The sequence below is a fragment of the Ochotona princeps genome, chromosome 6, assembly GCF_030435755.1.
Source record: "Ochotona princeps isolate mOchPri1 chromosome 6, mOchPri1.hap1, whole genome shotgun sequence".
Taxonomy (NCBI): Eukaryota; Metazoa; Chordata; class Mammalia; order Lagomorpha; family Ochotonidae; genus Ochotona; species Ochotona princeps.
Genome location: NC_080837.1, coordinates 37338021 through 37352811, shown reverse-complemented (window position 1 = coordinate 37352811; position 14791 = coordinate 37338021). Strand labels below are relative to the sequence as shown.

Sequence of the window (14791 nt, the reverse complement as noted above, 5' to 3'; positions counted from 1 at the left end):
GGCGGCCGGTCGACTGGGCACCCGGCACCGGGGCGGAAGCAGCGGCGGGAGCCGCGCTGGAAGCCGGGACCGGAACCCCAGAAGATCCGACTCCACCCCACTCACCTGCGCAGGTAACCGGGGCCCCAGAGCGCGAGGCGGAGGCAGGGCGGGTTCAGAACATGGTGGCGTCTTTGTTCCGCGCTCCTGCGTGTGTCCGGGTACGTGCGCTCCTGCGCGACTCACCTGCCTGGGTCTGTGAACGGCCGGATCTCGGGCTGTATATGAGAGGGGCCGGCCCGTTCCGTGCCCCCCATCCCACTTCCTCCGGCTTGTCCCGCCTCCTTCGGAGTCTCCCGGGCTGATCAGGTGTGTCTCCTCCTCCGTCCCCTCCCTCTTCCAGGTCACTAGAAGCCTTGGAACCCAGCAGCCCGCAGGGTGAAGGTGACCCCCCCGTGGGAAGGAGGGCGACGGCCCCCGGGAGAACGATGGCTCGCGCCCCCCGCGCCCCGGCCAGAATCTTCGCCGTCGTCCTGTGGCTCCTGTGTGCGCTCGGCCTCCAAGGCATCGAGGCTGGGCCTTCACCCGCGCCGCCCGGAGGAGCCACCTGCCGGGAACGCTTTACCGCCAGGGTACCTGACTTTGTGCTGGACATCAACGCCTCGGTCAGCCACGGGGCCACCTCCTGGGGCTCCCGTATGGTGACTCACAGCTGGGACTGCGTACTCGCCTGCTGCGAAACCCAGAACTGCAACCTGGCGCTGGTGGAGTTGCAGCCCGGTGGCGGGGCGGACGCCGTGGCCGCCTGCTTCCTGATGGACTGCCTCTATGAACATAACTTCGTGTGCAAGTTCGCGCCCAGGGAGGGCTTCGTCAACTACCTCTCGCAGGAGGTGTACAGCTCCTATCGCGACCCACGGTTGCAGGGCTTGGGTGGTAAGGAGGAAGAGCCAGGAGGCGCAGAGGGCGGCAGGGTTGGGTTGTGGAGTTCAGGGCCAGCGAACGTTGAGAAGGAATTAGGGAGGAGAGTCCAGCCTCTTCCTAACCGTAGGTAGCATGGGTGGCACACAAAAAGACAGGGGCCGTCCCAGAGCTGGAACTTCTTGATGAGGGCCTGGGGCGCACAGGGAGGCCTTCTGCTATGGATGTCCGCGGGAGAGGGATCAGCTCCTCCTGAAGCCTGGCCTGTGGCCCCATAGGTTCGGACTAGGACGGAGGCCTCTGTAGGTAGCCTTGCACCTCCCAGGGCATCCCAACTGAGTGCTGTCCTGTGCACCAGAAGGCTGTGTCCCCTCTACCGGGGTGGGGATGTGGGAACTGTTCTCATCCCTCTGCTTCCTGGGAGCCAACAGGCCTTTTGGAAGTCCAGGGAGAGAACTGCTAGACCCTGGAATGAAGGAGCATAACCAGTCTGGGGCTGACCTCGATAGAGAGGCCAGCTGGTGGGCACAGTAGCCTAGGGGTTCCTGGCTTGGAAGTGAAGGTTTGCCGGGTGAGTCAGCTGGCTGGCATGTATCCCTGCTCGGGGAGGGCCATCAGCTGTGCAGGCAGGTGTGTGTGTGTGTGTGTGTAGCACACGTGATCCAGGCAGGGCTCTCCCTACCTAGGATTTGGCAGCTAGGACAGCTGCTTGTCTTGTTTGCTTCCTGGAAGGAGGCACACTGGAGGCCCAGGACTCTCCCCCGACCCCCAAGCTCCTCTCCCATTTGGCACTGGTCAGATGGGGCACCAAGGCATCTTGTTAATTGCCTTGGACCTCGTGTCACCCCGGAAAGGGTGCTGTTGGCCGTCCCCAATGTTTTAGGTAGATCATTTGCCCAGGATGGCAGTGTAGTACATGGTTAAAATTGGTCTTCACCCTAGGAGATGACCACAAACCCTGCACTTTGCTGGTGGTACCCTGACCTTCTGACCCCTGACAGCGCAGCAGATAACACAGTCCAGATGCCCAGGCCAGGTGGAGTCCACCCGCAGGTTGTCCTGGTTTACACAGCAGAGGACCGACAGTCTTCCCAAGCAAACCAGTGTCTCTCTCACTGAGGGTCCTCGTCTCTCCCTTCCCTCCAGCAGCTCTCCCGGATCCCGGGGGTTAGGGAGCAGAGCTGGCAGGGCCACCACCTGCTGGAGCAGGGCTAGAGCCTGTTCCACAAGGAAGCGACAGCAAGTGTACGTAGGTGGTATTGACTCTTGTGTGAGCTGCCCGTGTGCTTCCCACTCCCACAGAGGCCTGTGGGAGCCCCACTCTTGGCCAGAACTGGGGAATCAGCTTTGGGGGCTCCTCTATCTGGAAATCCCCAGGACTGGCCTCCAATGCACCAGATAGGGTGGAGTGGGGATTTCCAGGGAGGTGTGGAGGAGTTAGGAAGGTTTGTGGCTGAGTGTGGACTCCAGACCATTCCACACCTTCTCAGGCACCTGGAGGAAGCTATATGTGCATCCAGGGGTCCACTGTCACCCAAGCCCTGCCTGAGAGGTTAGAGTGGGTTATAGCAGAGCTGTGAAGGTAGCTACTAAATGCAAGGGTAGACGAAGGCAACAAGGTGGGCTGGGCACACAGCTTCTAAACCTCTAATTCTCTTTCCAAATTTTCAGTGAAGTATTTATTTGAGAAACAGAGAGGGAGCATGTGCTGCCATCTGTGGGTTCCCTCCCGGCATGCCCAGAGCAGCTACGGCCTGACCAAGCCCTGGACTCAGTACGGTTCTCCCGTGTGGGCTGGCGGCTCTAGCCAGGAACAGAGCCGGGACTCAAACTGATGAACTCCAGTATGGGTTAGGGGTGTCCCACTAGGGGCAAAGGTCTGCCCCCTAAACCTTTATTTTTGTCTTTGATAGGGAAATTCTGCCATGGGGAGGATGAGTGTGTGTGTCCTCCCCCAACCCTGCCAGTGGCCAGGCCAGGCTAGACTGGTCCAGTTTGAACTCCTACAGCTGCAGGCCCCACCCCTTGGCTTTCCCCCTCTTTCCTGTGCAGGTGTGGCTTAGGAGGAGGAGTCTGTTTCCCTGGAGATGGCCTGGGGACTGGCAGATGGGCGAGGACTAGTTTTATCACCCTTCTAGCCTTTGCTCTTTTGGGAAGGAGAAGAAGGGATAGGTGGGGCAGCACATGTGTCCCTTGGTCCCCAGGCCTGGGGCTTGCAGAGCACAGAGCTGGAAGGTCCTGTCATCACTGCACCTGTCACTGCTGCCCTGGGGGCCCAGTCTGCGGCTGTCCACATGCTGGGACACGCTCCACCTGCTTTCCCAGTTTTACACAGCTAAGTGTTTTCTGTGAAATGCAACAAGAGAGGCCCTCCCGGCTCACTGTGCTAGCTGGGCTCTCCCACTTGGTCCACCTGTCTCCTGGCTCTGACATTCTTGGAACCTAGCCCCTCTTTCCTGGGTGTGGCAGACCTCTGTCATCTGACATGCTTCTGGGTGAAGCCTCCCTCCACACACCCGCACCCTGGGCACCTGCACCATGGGTCCTGGTCTGTTCACCTTTGTAACCCAGCTCCTGCGAGCCCCCCTCCCCCACCACGCCTCATGGGAAAGGAATGCCTGTGACTCACCTCCTGCCAGCTGTCTTCTGCTGCTTCCTCTGCACTGCTCTTACACTTGAACTGATCTCTATGGCAGGCAGCTCGGCCGAGTCTGTGAAAGCTGCGGGCGACCCTGGCAGGCTTCCGCTGACAGGAATATGTCCTGCGGCCCAGCTGACAGGTGTATGAAACAACAAGGGGCCAGCTCTTAGCTGTAGTACTGTTTAGATCCTGAGAATTCTCAAGGATCTCGGCGTCTGTCAGCACAGCCTTGGATACTGGGTCAGTAATAAACCTTAAGGCAGCATGGAGGGTGGACAGACTGGTTGGCTGGTTACACAAATGATACAAATTGAGGTACAAATTATGTAACCAACAACACAAGGAAACTTTAAAAAAATACTTATTTTTTAAAATTAATTTATTTAAAAGGCAGTTACAGAGAGAGGGAGAGATCTTCTCATCTGCTGATTCACTCACAGATTACAACGGTGAGGCTGGTCAGGTCCAAGCCAGGAACCTGGAACTCTATCCAGGTCTCCCATAAAAGTAGCAAGGGCCACCCTCACTGCCTTCCCAGGCACATTAGCCAGGAAGCTGGATTGGAAGTGAAGCAACTGGAGTTTTACTTACTCCATTTGCAAGGTGGAGGGACAGAGAAATCTTAAATCATTTTGTTAATTTCCCAAATGACCACATCAGTGGGGACTGGGCCAGCCTGAAACCAGGAGCCTGGAACTCCATCCAGGGCCCCCACACGGGTGGCAGGGGTGTAAGCACTGCTACCATCTGTAGCGTCCCAGGTACTCACCATCAGAGCTGGATTGGAAAGGATAAGGGAAGCGATCAGGGCACTCTGGAAGGGTTAGGGGTCCCAAGCTGCCGTTCGACTCACTGTGCACAGACAGCCACCCCCTCAGTGTGCATGAAGCGAGAACAAGAACAAAAACTGGGCCACAGTGCTGCCTGCCCCCACCCAGAATTCTGAGTTGATATGTCAGCATTGGATAGTCCTGGGGACCGTGGTGACCATCGGATCGTGGCTGAATGCACATCCATTACCTGGGCCACTTCCCATTTCTCTGTGTGGAGAGCCATTTGCTAACTGTACTGAAATCTTCCAGTACTTGCTGTGGACCAGGGTTGTCTCCTATAGGGAACATTTGTTACCCTTCCTCCTCTGGCCCCCACACCCTCCCAGGCTCTGGTTGCCACCGTTTCGCGCCTAGGTCTGTGTGGTCAGCTTTTGCGTGTCCGCATACAAGTAAGTACAGGTTTGTGGAATGCCTCTGCACCTGACTTACTGCACCCAGCATTGTGTCTTCCCAACGCACCCGCTCTGGGCTCATGACAGAGCCACCTCCTTCCCAGGGGTCTTGAGGTCTGCCCCACCCAGTGAATCCCTGACCTGCCCTGGCCTCTCCTGTCTTCCACCATCCTCAGCAGCCTGTGTTCTTGCCCACAGCCAAACAATCACAAAGAAGTGCTCCCCCTCACCCCTCCCGGTTCTCTGACTGCCCTTGTCTTGCCCACACAAAGCCTCAGGTCTGTAGACCCCAGGTGTAGGCCCATCTCCCTGTGTTGCTCCAGACTCTAGGTCTTATCTGCCCTGTCGGACTGTCATACCCTCAGGGTAGTGTCTCATTTTCCTGCAGCTCTTATCATTAGGACAGACTAGGTAGCTTAAGAAATGGACATTTTTTTCTCTTAATTCCAGAGGCCAGAAGTCCAAAATCACAGTGTCCAAATCCTTCCTTGACTCTCCCAGCTTCTTTCTTTATTATCATTACTTGGAAAGCAGAGGGAGAGAGAGAGTGAGGTCGAAGGAGACAGATATCTTTCATCCCGCAGTTCACTCCCCAAGTGCCTGCATGAACCAGAGCTGGGTGAAGCTGAGCCAGGAACCAGAAGCTCCATCTTTGTCTCCCATGTGGGTGCTAGGGGCCTGATGGGTCTGCTACTTCCAAAATGCAGGATCGACAAGCTGCAACAGAAGGGAGAGTGCTATTACATACACTGACACTCTGGGGCTTAACCCACTGTGCCACAGTGTGCACCCCTCATCTTCCTGCTTTGGTGACCACACCGGTCTCTTGACTTGTGGCTACATCTCTCTAGCCTTTGCCCCGGTCTTTACATGGTCTATTTCTCTCTTCTTTCCTTCCTTCTGTTTATTTTTTATTTAATGGATTATTTTTTGAAATTTTTATTTTAAAAGCATTATTACAGAGAGAGGGGGAGAGACAGAGATCTTTGCACTGCTGGCTTACTCCCCAAATCTCTACAACAGCCAGGCCTGGTCCAGGAGGGAGCCAGGAACTTCTTTCAGGTCTCCCAGGGGCCTAAGCACTTAGGCTACCCTTCATTGCTTTGGTCTTAGCTGCCCTGTAGGATAAGGCACATAAGCAGGGAGCTGGCTTAGAAATCACACAGCCGGGACTGAAACTGGCTTCCATATGGGACGCTGGCATTGCAAGCTGCAGCTTTACCTGCTGTAGCACAGCACTATTCCCCAAGTCCCCTTTCAGCTCTCTGTTCTTAATTGACTCTTGTTTAATTTAGGGCCTACCCAAAGAATCCCAGATGATGTTACCTGGAGACCCTTTACTTAATCATTTCTGCAAAGACTCATTCCGAGTGCATTCACATTCGTGGTTCTAGGGTCATATGTGGATGCAGCTTTTGGGACCATCATTCCACCTGCTACAGGCAAGAGTCAAGTTTTTTTTTTTTAAGAATGTAGATGGCCTTTATTTCAGGGAACCACGGTCACGGGCTTCCCTTGCGCATGCAGCAGAAAGTCAGACGTGAAGAAGTGAGCTGCAGAGGAACAAGAGAGCAAGAGTCAAGTTTGTGCTGATCTCCCTCTCCCCTAGCCTGAGTTGTTTTCAAGTCGTTGTCTTGAAACTCAACAGTGGAATCTGAGGTGGCAGAGGCCCCTCTTCCCATGGCCACTTAACCCTGAGTTGCCGTGACTGGCTAGCCACTTGAAAATAGTTACTGGGGCCACACAATGGGACACAGCAGTCTACTCCACTGCTTGGGCCACCTACACCCACGCTAGACTGCCTTCCTCTGCTGCTAGTCCAATTTCCTGCTAATGTGACTGGAAGGTAGTGGACGTTAGCATAAATACTTGAGTTCCTGCCACCCATGTGGGAGACCAGAATGAAATTCCTGGCTTCCAGCTGTGGTCTGGCCCAGGCTCCACTGTTAAAGGCATTTGGAGAGTGAACTGGCAGATGGAGAAATCGCTCACTTTATTTCTCTCTTTTTTAAGATTGTGTACTTATTTATTTATTCATTCATTCATTTATGGAAAGGCAGATTTACAGAGAGAAGAAGAAACAGGAAGAGTCTGCTGGTTCACTCCCCAAGTGGCCTCAACAGCCTGAGCTGAGCCAATCCGAAGCCAGGAGCCTCTACTAGGTCTCCCATGTAGGTGCAGGGTTCCAAGGCTTTGGGCCATCCTTGACTGCTTTTGCTGCTTTCCCAGGTGGCAAACGGGAGCTGGGTGGGAAGTGGAGCAGTCAGGACGAGCAGTCAGGTGTTCGTATGAGATCCCAGTGGTGCATGCAACGTGAAGACTTTAGCCACTAGGCTACAATGCTGGACCTTCTCTGCCTTTTAATAAATGAATAATCATTTTCTATCAAAGTGTCGAAGTTCAAAACCTGGCTGTTTCCAATTCCAGCTTCCTGCTAACACACACCCTATTAGTAGCAGGGGATGGCTTATACATTGGGTCCCTGCCACTCACATGGGATGTCTGGGTGGAGTTGTTAACTGCTAGCACCTGCCTTGACCCTGGCTGCCCCTCAACTCAGGGCCTCACCTCCCCAGCACATACACACACATAAAGAGCCATTGCATTTAGGTTGGCTCAACTCTAGCCATTGTGGCTATCTGGAGAGTGAGTCAGCAGATGGAGGGTCTCTCTGTCTCTCAACTGCCTTTCACATAAAACATACAGCTTTAACAAAAAAAAAAAAAAAAAAAAAAGAGCCATTGCAGGCATCTGGGGAGTAAACCAGTGGCTACAACTCTATCTACTTTTTTTCCTCTCAGTTTTGAAAGATTTGTTTGTTTTTATTTTATTGGAAAGGCAGACTTTTACAGAGAGGAGAGACAGAAAGATATATCTGCCATCCTCTGCTTCACTCTCCAAGCAGGCAGAGCTGAGTTGATCAGGAGCCTCCTCTGGGTCTGCCGCACAGGTGCAGGATCCCAAGGCTTTGGGCCATCCTCTGCTACCCTCCCAGGCCGCACAGGGACCTGGGTGGGAGGTAGAGTAGTCAGGATATGAACTGGTGCTCATATGGGATCCCCGTGCTTGTAAGGGGAAGATCTAGATACTAGACATCACACCAGGTTCCCTTCCTCTCAAATTTTGAAAAATTTAAAAAATTCTGAGTTTGGCGTTGCATTGGATAAAGCCATTGCCTGCAATACTGCTATCCTATGAGGTACCAGTTCAAGTCCCAGCTGTTCTACTTCCAGTCCAGTCCCCTGCTAATGACCCAGGAAAGCAAAGATGACCCAAGTGCTTAGAACCCCTGCCACCCACATGGGAGACCCAGAAGAACCTCCTGGTTTTGGCCTGGCGCAGCTCTGACCCTCACGACATCTGGGGAGTGAGTCAATGGGTGGAAGACCTCTCTCTGTAACTGCCTTTCAGGTAAGTAAATAAATCTTTAAAAAAGAAAGGAAGATAGCCTTACCTTTTAAACAAATGTAAAAATTGCTGCCTTAATGTTTAAAAAGCAATTAGTACAATTACCTGTTTTTTATAGAATATAGGATCAAGTGCCCATCCCCAAGCCTATATGTGGGAGCCAGTGACACATGCCATTTGATAATTTACTTCAGAAAGTAGACTTGGGTAGTCTGTAAGCACTTCTTTGTACTAAAGATGTGAAGTCTAGAAATGAAGAGCAAGAAGCTGGGCTTGGTGTGAGCTCCTGCCTGCACCCCATGCAGAGTCCTAGGTCAACCAAGGTCAGGCTGGTACTCCCTTGCTTTCCCTGCCAGAAGAAACCTGGTCTGTTGAGTTTGAATTGATTTTTCATCCAGAAGCCTGGATCCCCAAGACGTGGGCTGGTACTGACTTGAAGGTACAGCTCCAGGAGCCGATAGTCCTGAAGGATGTGGATGGTTCAGACTGGCACCTGCTGCAGGGTGACTCGGATGTAATGGTCAAGGTGAGACTCTGGGCTACCACGCCCACCCCAGCACCCCCGGGGTCCCTGCCTGAGGCTCTGGATGCCATGGAGGGAGAGAAGCCAAGGATGCAGCTCCATGCCACATCCCTGTGTCTTCCCCAGGACGTGGGGAAGGGTGTGCCCAGTGGCCACCAGGGCCTGGGGCAGCCCAAGCCTGATGGCCACTCGTGTGTATAGAAAAACGGTCTGGACGAGGTGGAGCTGTGGGGACTCAAGGAAGGCACGTACCTGTTCCAGCTGACCATGACTGGCTCAGACCAGTCAGAGAACACGGCCAACATCTCGGTCACCGTGCTAACAGCCAAACAGACTGAAGGTGAGGGAGGCCGGGGAGGCAATGCCTGGGGCCGCTCACTCTGCTGGCTGCCCACTGCAGGTGCCCCTCACAAGCTCTCCTACCCCCAGACTATTGCCTTGCATCCAGCAAGGTGGGCCGCTGCCGGGGCGCCTTTCCCCGTTGGTATTATGACCCCAAGGAACAGATTTGCAAGAGGTTCATTTATGGAGGCTGCGCAGGCAACAAGAACAACTACCTGCGGGAGAGAGAGTGCATGCTGGCCTGCCGGGGTGTGCAAGGTGGGCCTGCGTCGGGGCGCTCCAAGTGGCTTTCCTCCAGGGAGGGAGTGGGAGTCCCCTTTCTCAGCCACCTCACTGTCACATTTCTGCTGGAGCCCCCTGTGATTTCTCTGTTCTCTCTCTCTCTCTCCCAGGCCCTGTGATAGAAAGGCACCATCCAGGTGGGCTTTGCTTCTCTCCTTCTCACCATCACCCCCTCCAGGTCCCCAGCCCACCTTTGCCCAAACCATTTCTCCCATCATGGCATGTGAAAGGACAGCAGACACAGCAACCCCTGCCAACCCACCATCCTGCTGCTGCCTGAGTTGGTGCCCCGTTTCCCAGTAGGAGGCACCAGGGTCAGTGGGAAGAGAAGACAGGGCATGTCACAAGGCCCAGGCAGGGTAGGTAGATGAAGGACCCCTGGTACTTGCTCTGTGCTGACCCCATCCCCACCCCCACCCCCATCCAGACTGCTCCGGCACCTGTCGCCCCAATCAGTTCCACTGCAGTAACGGCTGCTGCATCGACAGCTTCCTGGAGTGTGATGACACTCCTGACTGCCCGGATGCCTCTGATGAAGCCACCTGTGAAAAATGTGAGCCCTGGGGGATGGGGGGGTGGAACCCTGGGAGACCTGTGACGGCCCTGAGTGTGTGACCTTTCACCTCTGCAGACACCAGTGGCTTCGATGAGCTCCAGAGAATCCAATTCACCGGCGTCAAAGGTGCGAGCCTCCCCAAATGGCCTGGGTCAGGGCAGATGCTGGCACTGCTATCCCCCCATGTTCTGTGCAGCACTGCCCCTCCTTCAGGGGCTTTGTGTGCCAGGATGTGGGCGCTGCTCAGCCCCTGGCCAAGCCCCCTTCTGTGGCCCTGGTTTCCTCAGCATCACTTATTCTCTGAACAACTTTGTCACTTAAGCCATGCCCACCACCTGTCACTCAGTTGCGACATATTTGGCCAAATACCTTCTTACCCTTAGTATGTTGACAAGGGCATTTCACACATCTCTATAGTAAGTGGAAAACCACTGGTGACACCCAAGTTCAGATTAAGCCCAGCTAAGGCCCAGCTCAGCACTGGACAGTCAGGCCACCAGATGCAGGGGAACAGGTTTACTGAAGAGGGCAAAGTCCCAATAGTGCTTTAGTGCCTTCCCCTAATTTCCAAGTTAACAGGAGGAAATTTTTTTCTTTTAGCTGAAAGCCAAAAAAATTGGGAGAGACAAAGAGATCTTCCATTCACTAGTTTATTCTCCCAATGGCTGCAGTGTCCACAACTGAACTGACCCAGAGCCAGGAACTTCTTCTGGGTCTCCCATGTAGGTCCAGGGGCCCAGGGACTTGAGCCATCCTCTGCTGCTTTCCCAGGCCATAAGCAGGGAGCTGGATGGGAAGTAGAGCAGCCAGGACTAGAAATGGTACCCATATGGGATGCTGGCATTATCGAGGAAGGCTTAGCATGCTACACCACTGCACAAGTCCCAACTGAGGACTTTTAAGAGGAGTAAAGGGAGGATGGAATGGAGTGAGGGAGGAAGGTTGGGACCACGGGGAACAGAGGGCAGGCCAGCTGCATGGGGACCTCCAGCCAGGGGAGAAGGGGCTGGTTGGAGGCCCAGCAGTGCCCCTCCTCCCACAGTCGGCCTGCTGACCACATTGGACCAGGTGATGCTGTACCTTGTTAAGTAAGCATTATTTACCTATCTCTGAAGAGAGGCTGTAAACAGTCACACGATCAGCAGTTAGCTTTATCGCGGTGTAACAAGGAAAGGGAAATAGAGTCATCAGGTCACACTGTTACTCCACACAAATGGACAATAACAACAAAAATAAGCATCATGCAGCAATAAAGACAGTTTTGCCTGGGTACTGCTCCCTGCCAGGACTCAGACTCTGAGGCCAATCCTCTGTTCAAAATATAAAACAGTGCAGGTGTTTGGCATCGGTGTTAAATCACACCTGGGATGCCTTCCCCCTGCACTGAGTGCCTGACTCTAGTCTTGCCGGACCCCTCTGCTTCAGATCCAGCTTCCTGCCGAAATACTGGGAGGCAGCAGGTGGGTCTAAATTATCTGAGTCCCCGTACCCCGAGGGGAGACCCAAATGGAGCTTCGAGTCCCTGGCCTCAGCTAGACCCTTTGAGGGGCAGGAGATGAACCAATGTATAGAAGTAAAGGAATATGGAGATGATATAAGCCCATGCCAGGCATTTGGCAGGGCAGTTAAGGCACTGTTTGTGACCACTATATCAGAATAACTGGATCCAAGTCCCAACTGTGTTTCCAACTCCAGCTTTCTGCTAATGTGCACCTTAGGAGCAGCGAGGAAGATGGCTCAAGGACTTGGGTCCTGGCTACCCCTGTGGGAGCCATCCAGTTCATGGCTCCTGGCTTCAGCTGTTGTGGGCATGTGGAGAGTGAACCAGCAGATAGGAGATCTGACTCTCTTTGTGCCTTTGAATAAATAATAAAAGAAAAAAACGTAAATAGTGACAGGTTATTTTTAAAAATTTGTTTGAAAGACAGATTTACAGAGAAGAGAAATAGAGAAAGTCTTCCATCCCTTGGTTCACTCCCCAAATGGTCACAGTGGTCAGAGCTGAGCCAATCTGAAGCCAGAAGCCTCCTGCATGGGTGTAGGGTCCCAGTGATTTGAGCCATCCTCTGCTGCTTTCCCAGAGCGTAAACAGAGAACTGGAGCAGAAGTGGAGCAGCCAGGATACCAGCCAGCATCTGTGTGGGGTACTGGTACCACAAGGTGGAGGATTAGCCTGTTGCGCCATGGTACTGCCTTTCCCCCACAAAATTTTTTTGTAATGTGAAATTGCAAGTTGCCCAAGTGTCATGGGGACCTTGGCACCATCAGAAAATAGGAAGATGCTTGTTAAGCAAATGCATATGTGGGACCAGGGAATTTCACATTGCTAGGCACCTCAGCCTGGATTTGTCTTCATGGCTTAGAGTAATGCTGGCTGTGAGCCAGCTGCTGCAGAGGGGCGGCAGGAGGGGAGGGCCCCTGAGCCACAGCTGCCTCAGCTCACAGGCCCCTGCGTGCTCCCCATGCCCCAGGGCACTGCGTAGAACAGCCAGACACAGGACTGTGCCACGAGAGCATCCCACGCTGGTACTACAACCCCTTCACCGAGCATTGCGCCCGCTTCACCTACGGCGGCTGCCACGGCAACAAGAATAACTTTGAGGATGAGCAGCAATGCCTTGAGTCCTGTAGGGGCATCTCCAGTGAGTGGGGTCAGGATGGAGCTGTGAAGGGCCAAGGCTTTGTCCCGAGGTCCAGGCGTTTGGGAATGGGAGGTGGGAGTGGATGCCAGGGAGGGGTCCTGGGTGCTGAGTGCTGTCTCTCCCACCTTGGCAGAGAAGGATGTGTTTGGGCTGCGGCGGGAAAGCTCTGTTTCCACTGCAGGTAAGGCTGCTCAGGGGATTGCTTCTGTGTGGTTGCTTGTGGCTGCCTCAGCCTGGGTACAGAAGGATCCTGAGGTTCCCTGCAGGGACAGGATGTCACCATCACATAGGAGGGGTCTGCTGTGGGTGAGGGAGGCAGGGACAGCCCGATTACTCCTGGACCTGCAAGCTGCCTGCACGTGGAGCCGCGGGGACCCCTCCCCCAGCTCTGCCATGCCACCACTCAGCAGCCCTGGGCGGCTGAGTTGGGTGCCCATGTGCCCGCCATCTGTTTGGCTGGGTCCCTTCGCCGGAGCAGAGACAAGCAGGTCCTGAGAGCCCTGCTTCCCCTCAGGCTCCGTGGAGGTGGCCATTGCTGTGCTCCTGGTCATCTGCATCGTGGCAGTAGCGGGTGTCCTGGGCTACTTCTTCCTCAAGAACCAGAAGAAGGGCTTCAGCAGGCGGCGCCACCACCCACCACCCACGCCCGCCAGCTCCACTGTCTCCACCACCGAGGACACAGAGCACCTGGTCTACAACCACACCACCCGCCCCCTGTAAGCCCAGGGTGTGCTCACCAGCTCTCACGAGGCCTTGCATCCTGCCTGCCCAGATGGGAGCCTGGGTCAGGGACAGCTTAGGGAGCAGGCCCAGCCTGCCTGTGTCCCAGGCCCACTCTGTCTCCGAGACCAGGGCTGTGGCCCCTGTTGGGGGAGCCTCTGCTGCACTGGAGCCAGCTGCTCCCAGGAAAGCTCAAGAGAGAAGAAAACCAGGAGAAGCAGTAAGCTTGCCTGCCGGCTGCCTGAGACTTCAGAGCCAGTTGGAATCGTGTTCCCTGTGCAGCCCTGAGCACAGGGAAGGGGCCTGGAATGGTTGTCATAAGCCAAAGGACCCGGCCTGTCCTCCACGGCCCCTCTACTCCCACTCCACCCGGGAGTGGGCCGGGAGCAAGGCTGCAGGCTCTGTACAGAGTTGCTTTGTGTTTATTTAATTCCCCCTGGGCTGGAAGCAGAGGAACGAGGCTCCTGGCCTTCTCCTCCTCCCTGCCTTCTGGACTGGCCTGGCCTGACAACGCCACAGGGCTCGCCAGTCACCCCCTCTCAACTGCCCACCTGTCAAGTAATAAAATTTTTGTGGGGTTTCTACCTGTGTTGTGTACTCCAGGAGAGGGACAGGTTGCTGGGGGTTGGGGGGAGATGGGACCGCCCTGTCTGACCGGTTCAGGCTTTGGCCACCCTGTTAAACAGGTTTTCCCACCTCTGCCGAAACTGCTGAGGCCCTAAGGGTAGAGAGAGCTGCCAGGTTTGACCACCAGAGGGGAGGGGTGGGGGCCTGGGGTTGGGGGGAAGCTGGATCCCTTCCTGTTCAGGAGCCAGACACTGCAGGTGTAAATGGGTGGTTGGGGAGGGGTGCACACACACTCCAGCCCCGGCCCTTCCCCCACCAGGCAGGATGCAGGTCACTGGCCATTTCCCTGGGCTGCTTGGCAGGAATGTTGCCCTCCCCTGGTTCTGACCTCTCAGACTCCACTGCAAAATGCACCCTGCATGACTTCAAGCAAACTCCAGGTGTCAAAAACAACCCTGCTAATTTGTTCCTTCCATAAACTACTGTGCCCAGCACTGCTGATCACTAAGAATTTGGTTTAGTGGAGCCAACACAGTAGCTAATCCTCTGCCCTGTGGGCTCCACTCCCCATCTAGCTCCCTGCTTGTGGCCTGGGAAAGCAGTCTAGGACGGCCCAAAGCCTTGGGACCCTGCACCGTGTGGGTGCTCTTGGCTTCTGTTTGACTCAGCTCTGGCTGCTGCAGTCATCTGGGGAGTGGACCAGCAGATGGGAGACCACTCTCCCTCTCTCCATCTCTCCTCTCTATAAAATCTGCCTTTCAAACAAAAATTTTAGAAATGGGGTATAGTATAAGTGAGCATTCAGGGGTTTCTTTTTTTTGCTTTTCAAATATTGATCGATATTGATCAATTGATTTGAGATTTTTTTTTTTATTACAAAGTCAGATATACAGAGAGGAGGAGAGACAGAGGAAGATCTTCCATCTGATGATTCACACCCCAAGTGAGCCACAACGGCCGCTGCTGCACCGATCTGAAGCCAGGA

General features: G+C 54.5%; 1 protein-coding gene across 1 annotated transcript; it reads left to right on the top strand.

Moving 5' to 3' along the window:
* The first annotated feature begins 90 nt into the window (after positions 1-90).
* Positions 91-13724, top strand: SPINT1 (serine peptidase inhibitor, Kunitz type 1). The gene is made up of 11 exons (XM_058666074.1): positions 91-200; positions 383-915; positions 8573-8700; positions 8899-9037; positions 9127-9297; positions 9432-9458; positions 9749-9874; positions 9953-10003; positions 12349-12519; positions 12653-12700; positions 13034-13724. Exons 2-11 carry the CDS (start codon positions 468-470, stop codon positions 13237-13239), a joined length of 1515 nt encoding a protein of 504 aa, XP_058522057.1. The 5' UTR covers positions 91-200; positions 383-467; the 3' UTR covers positions 13240-13724.
* The last annotated feature ends 1067 nt before the right edge of the window (positions 13725-14791 follow it).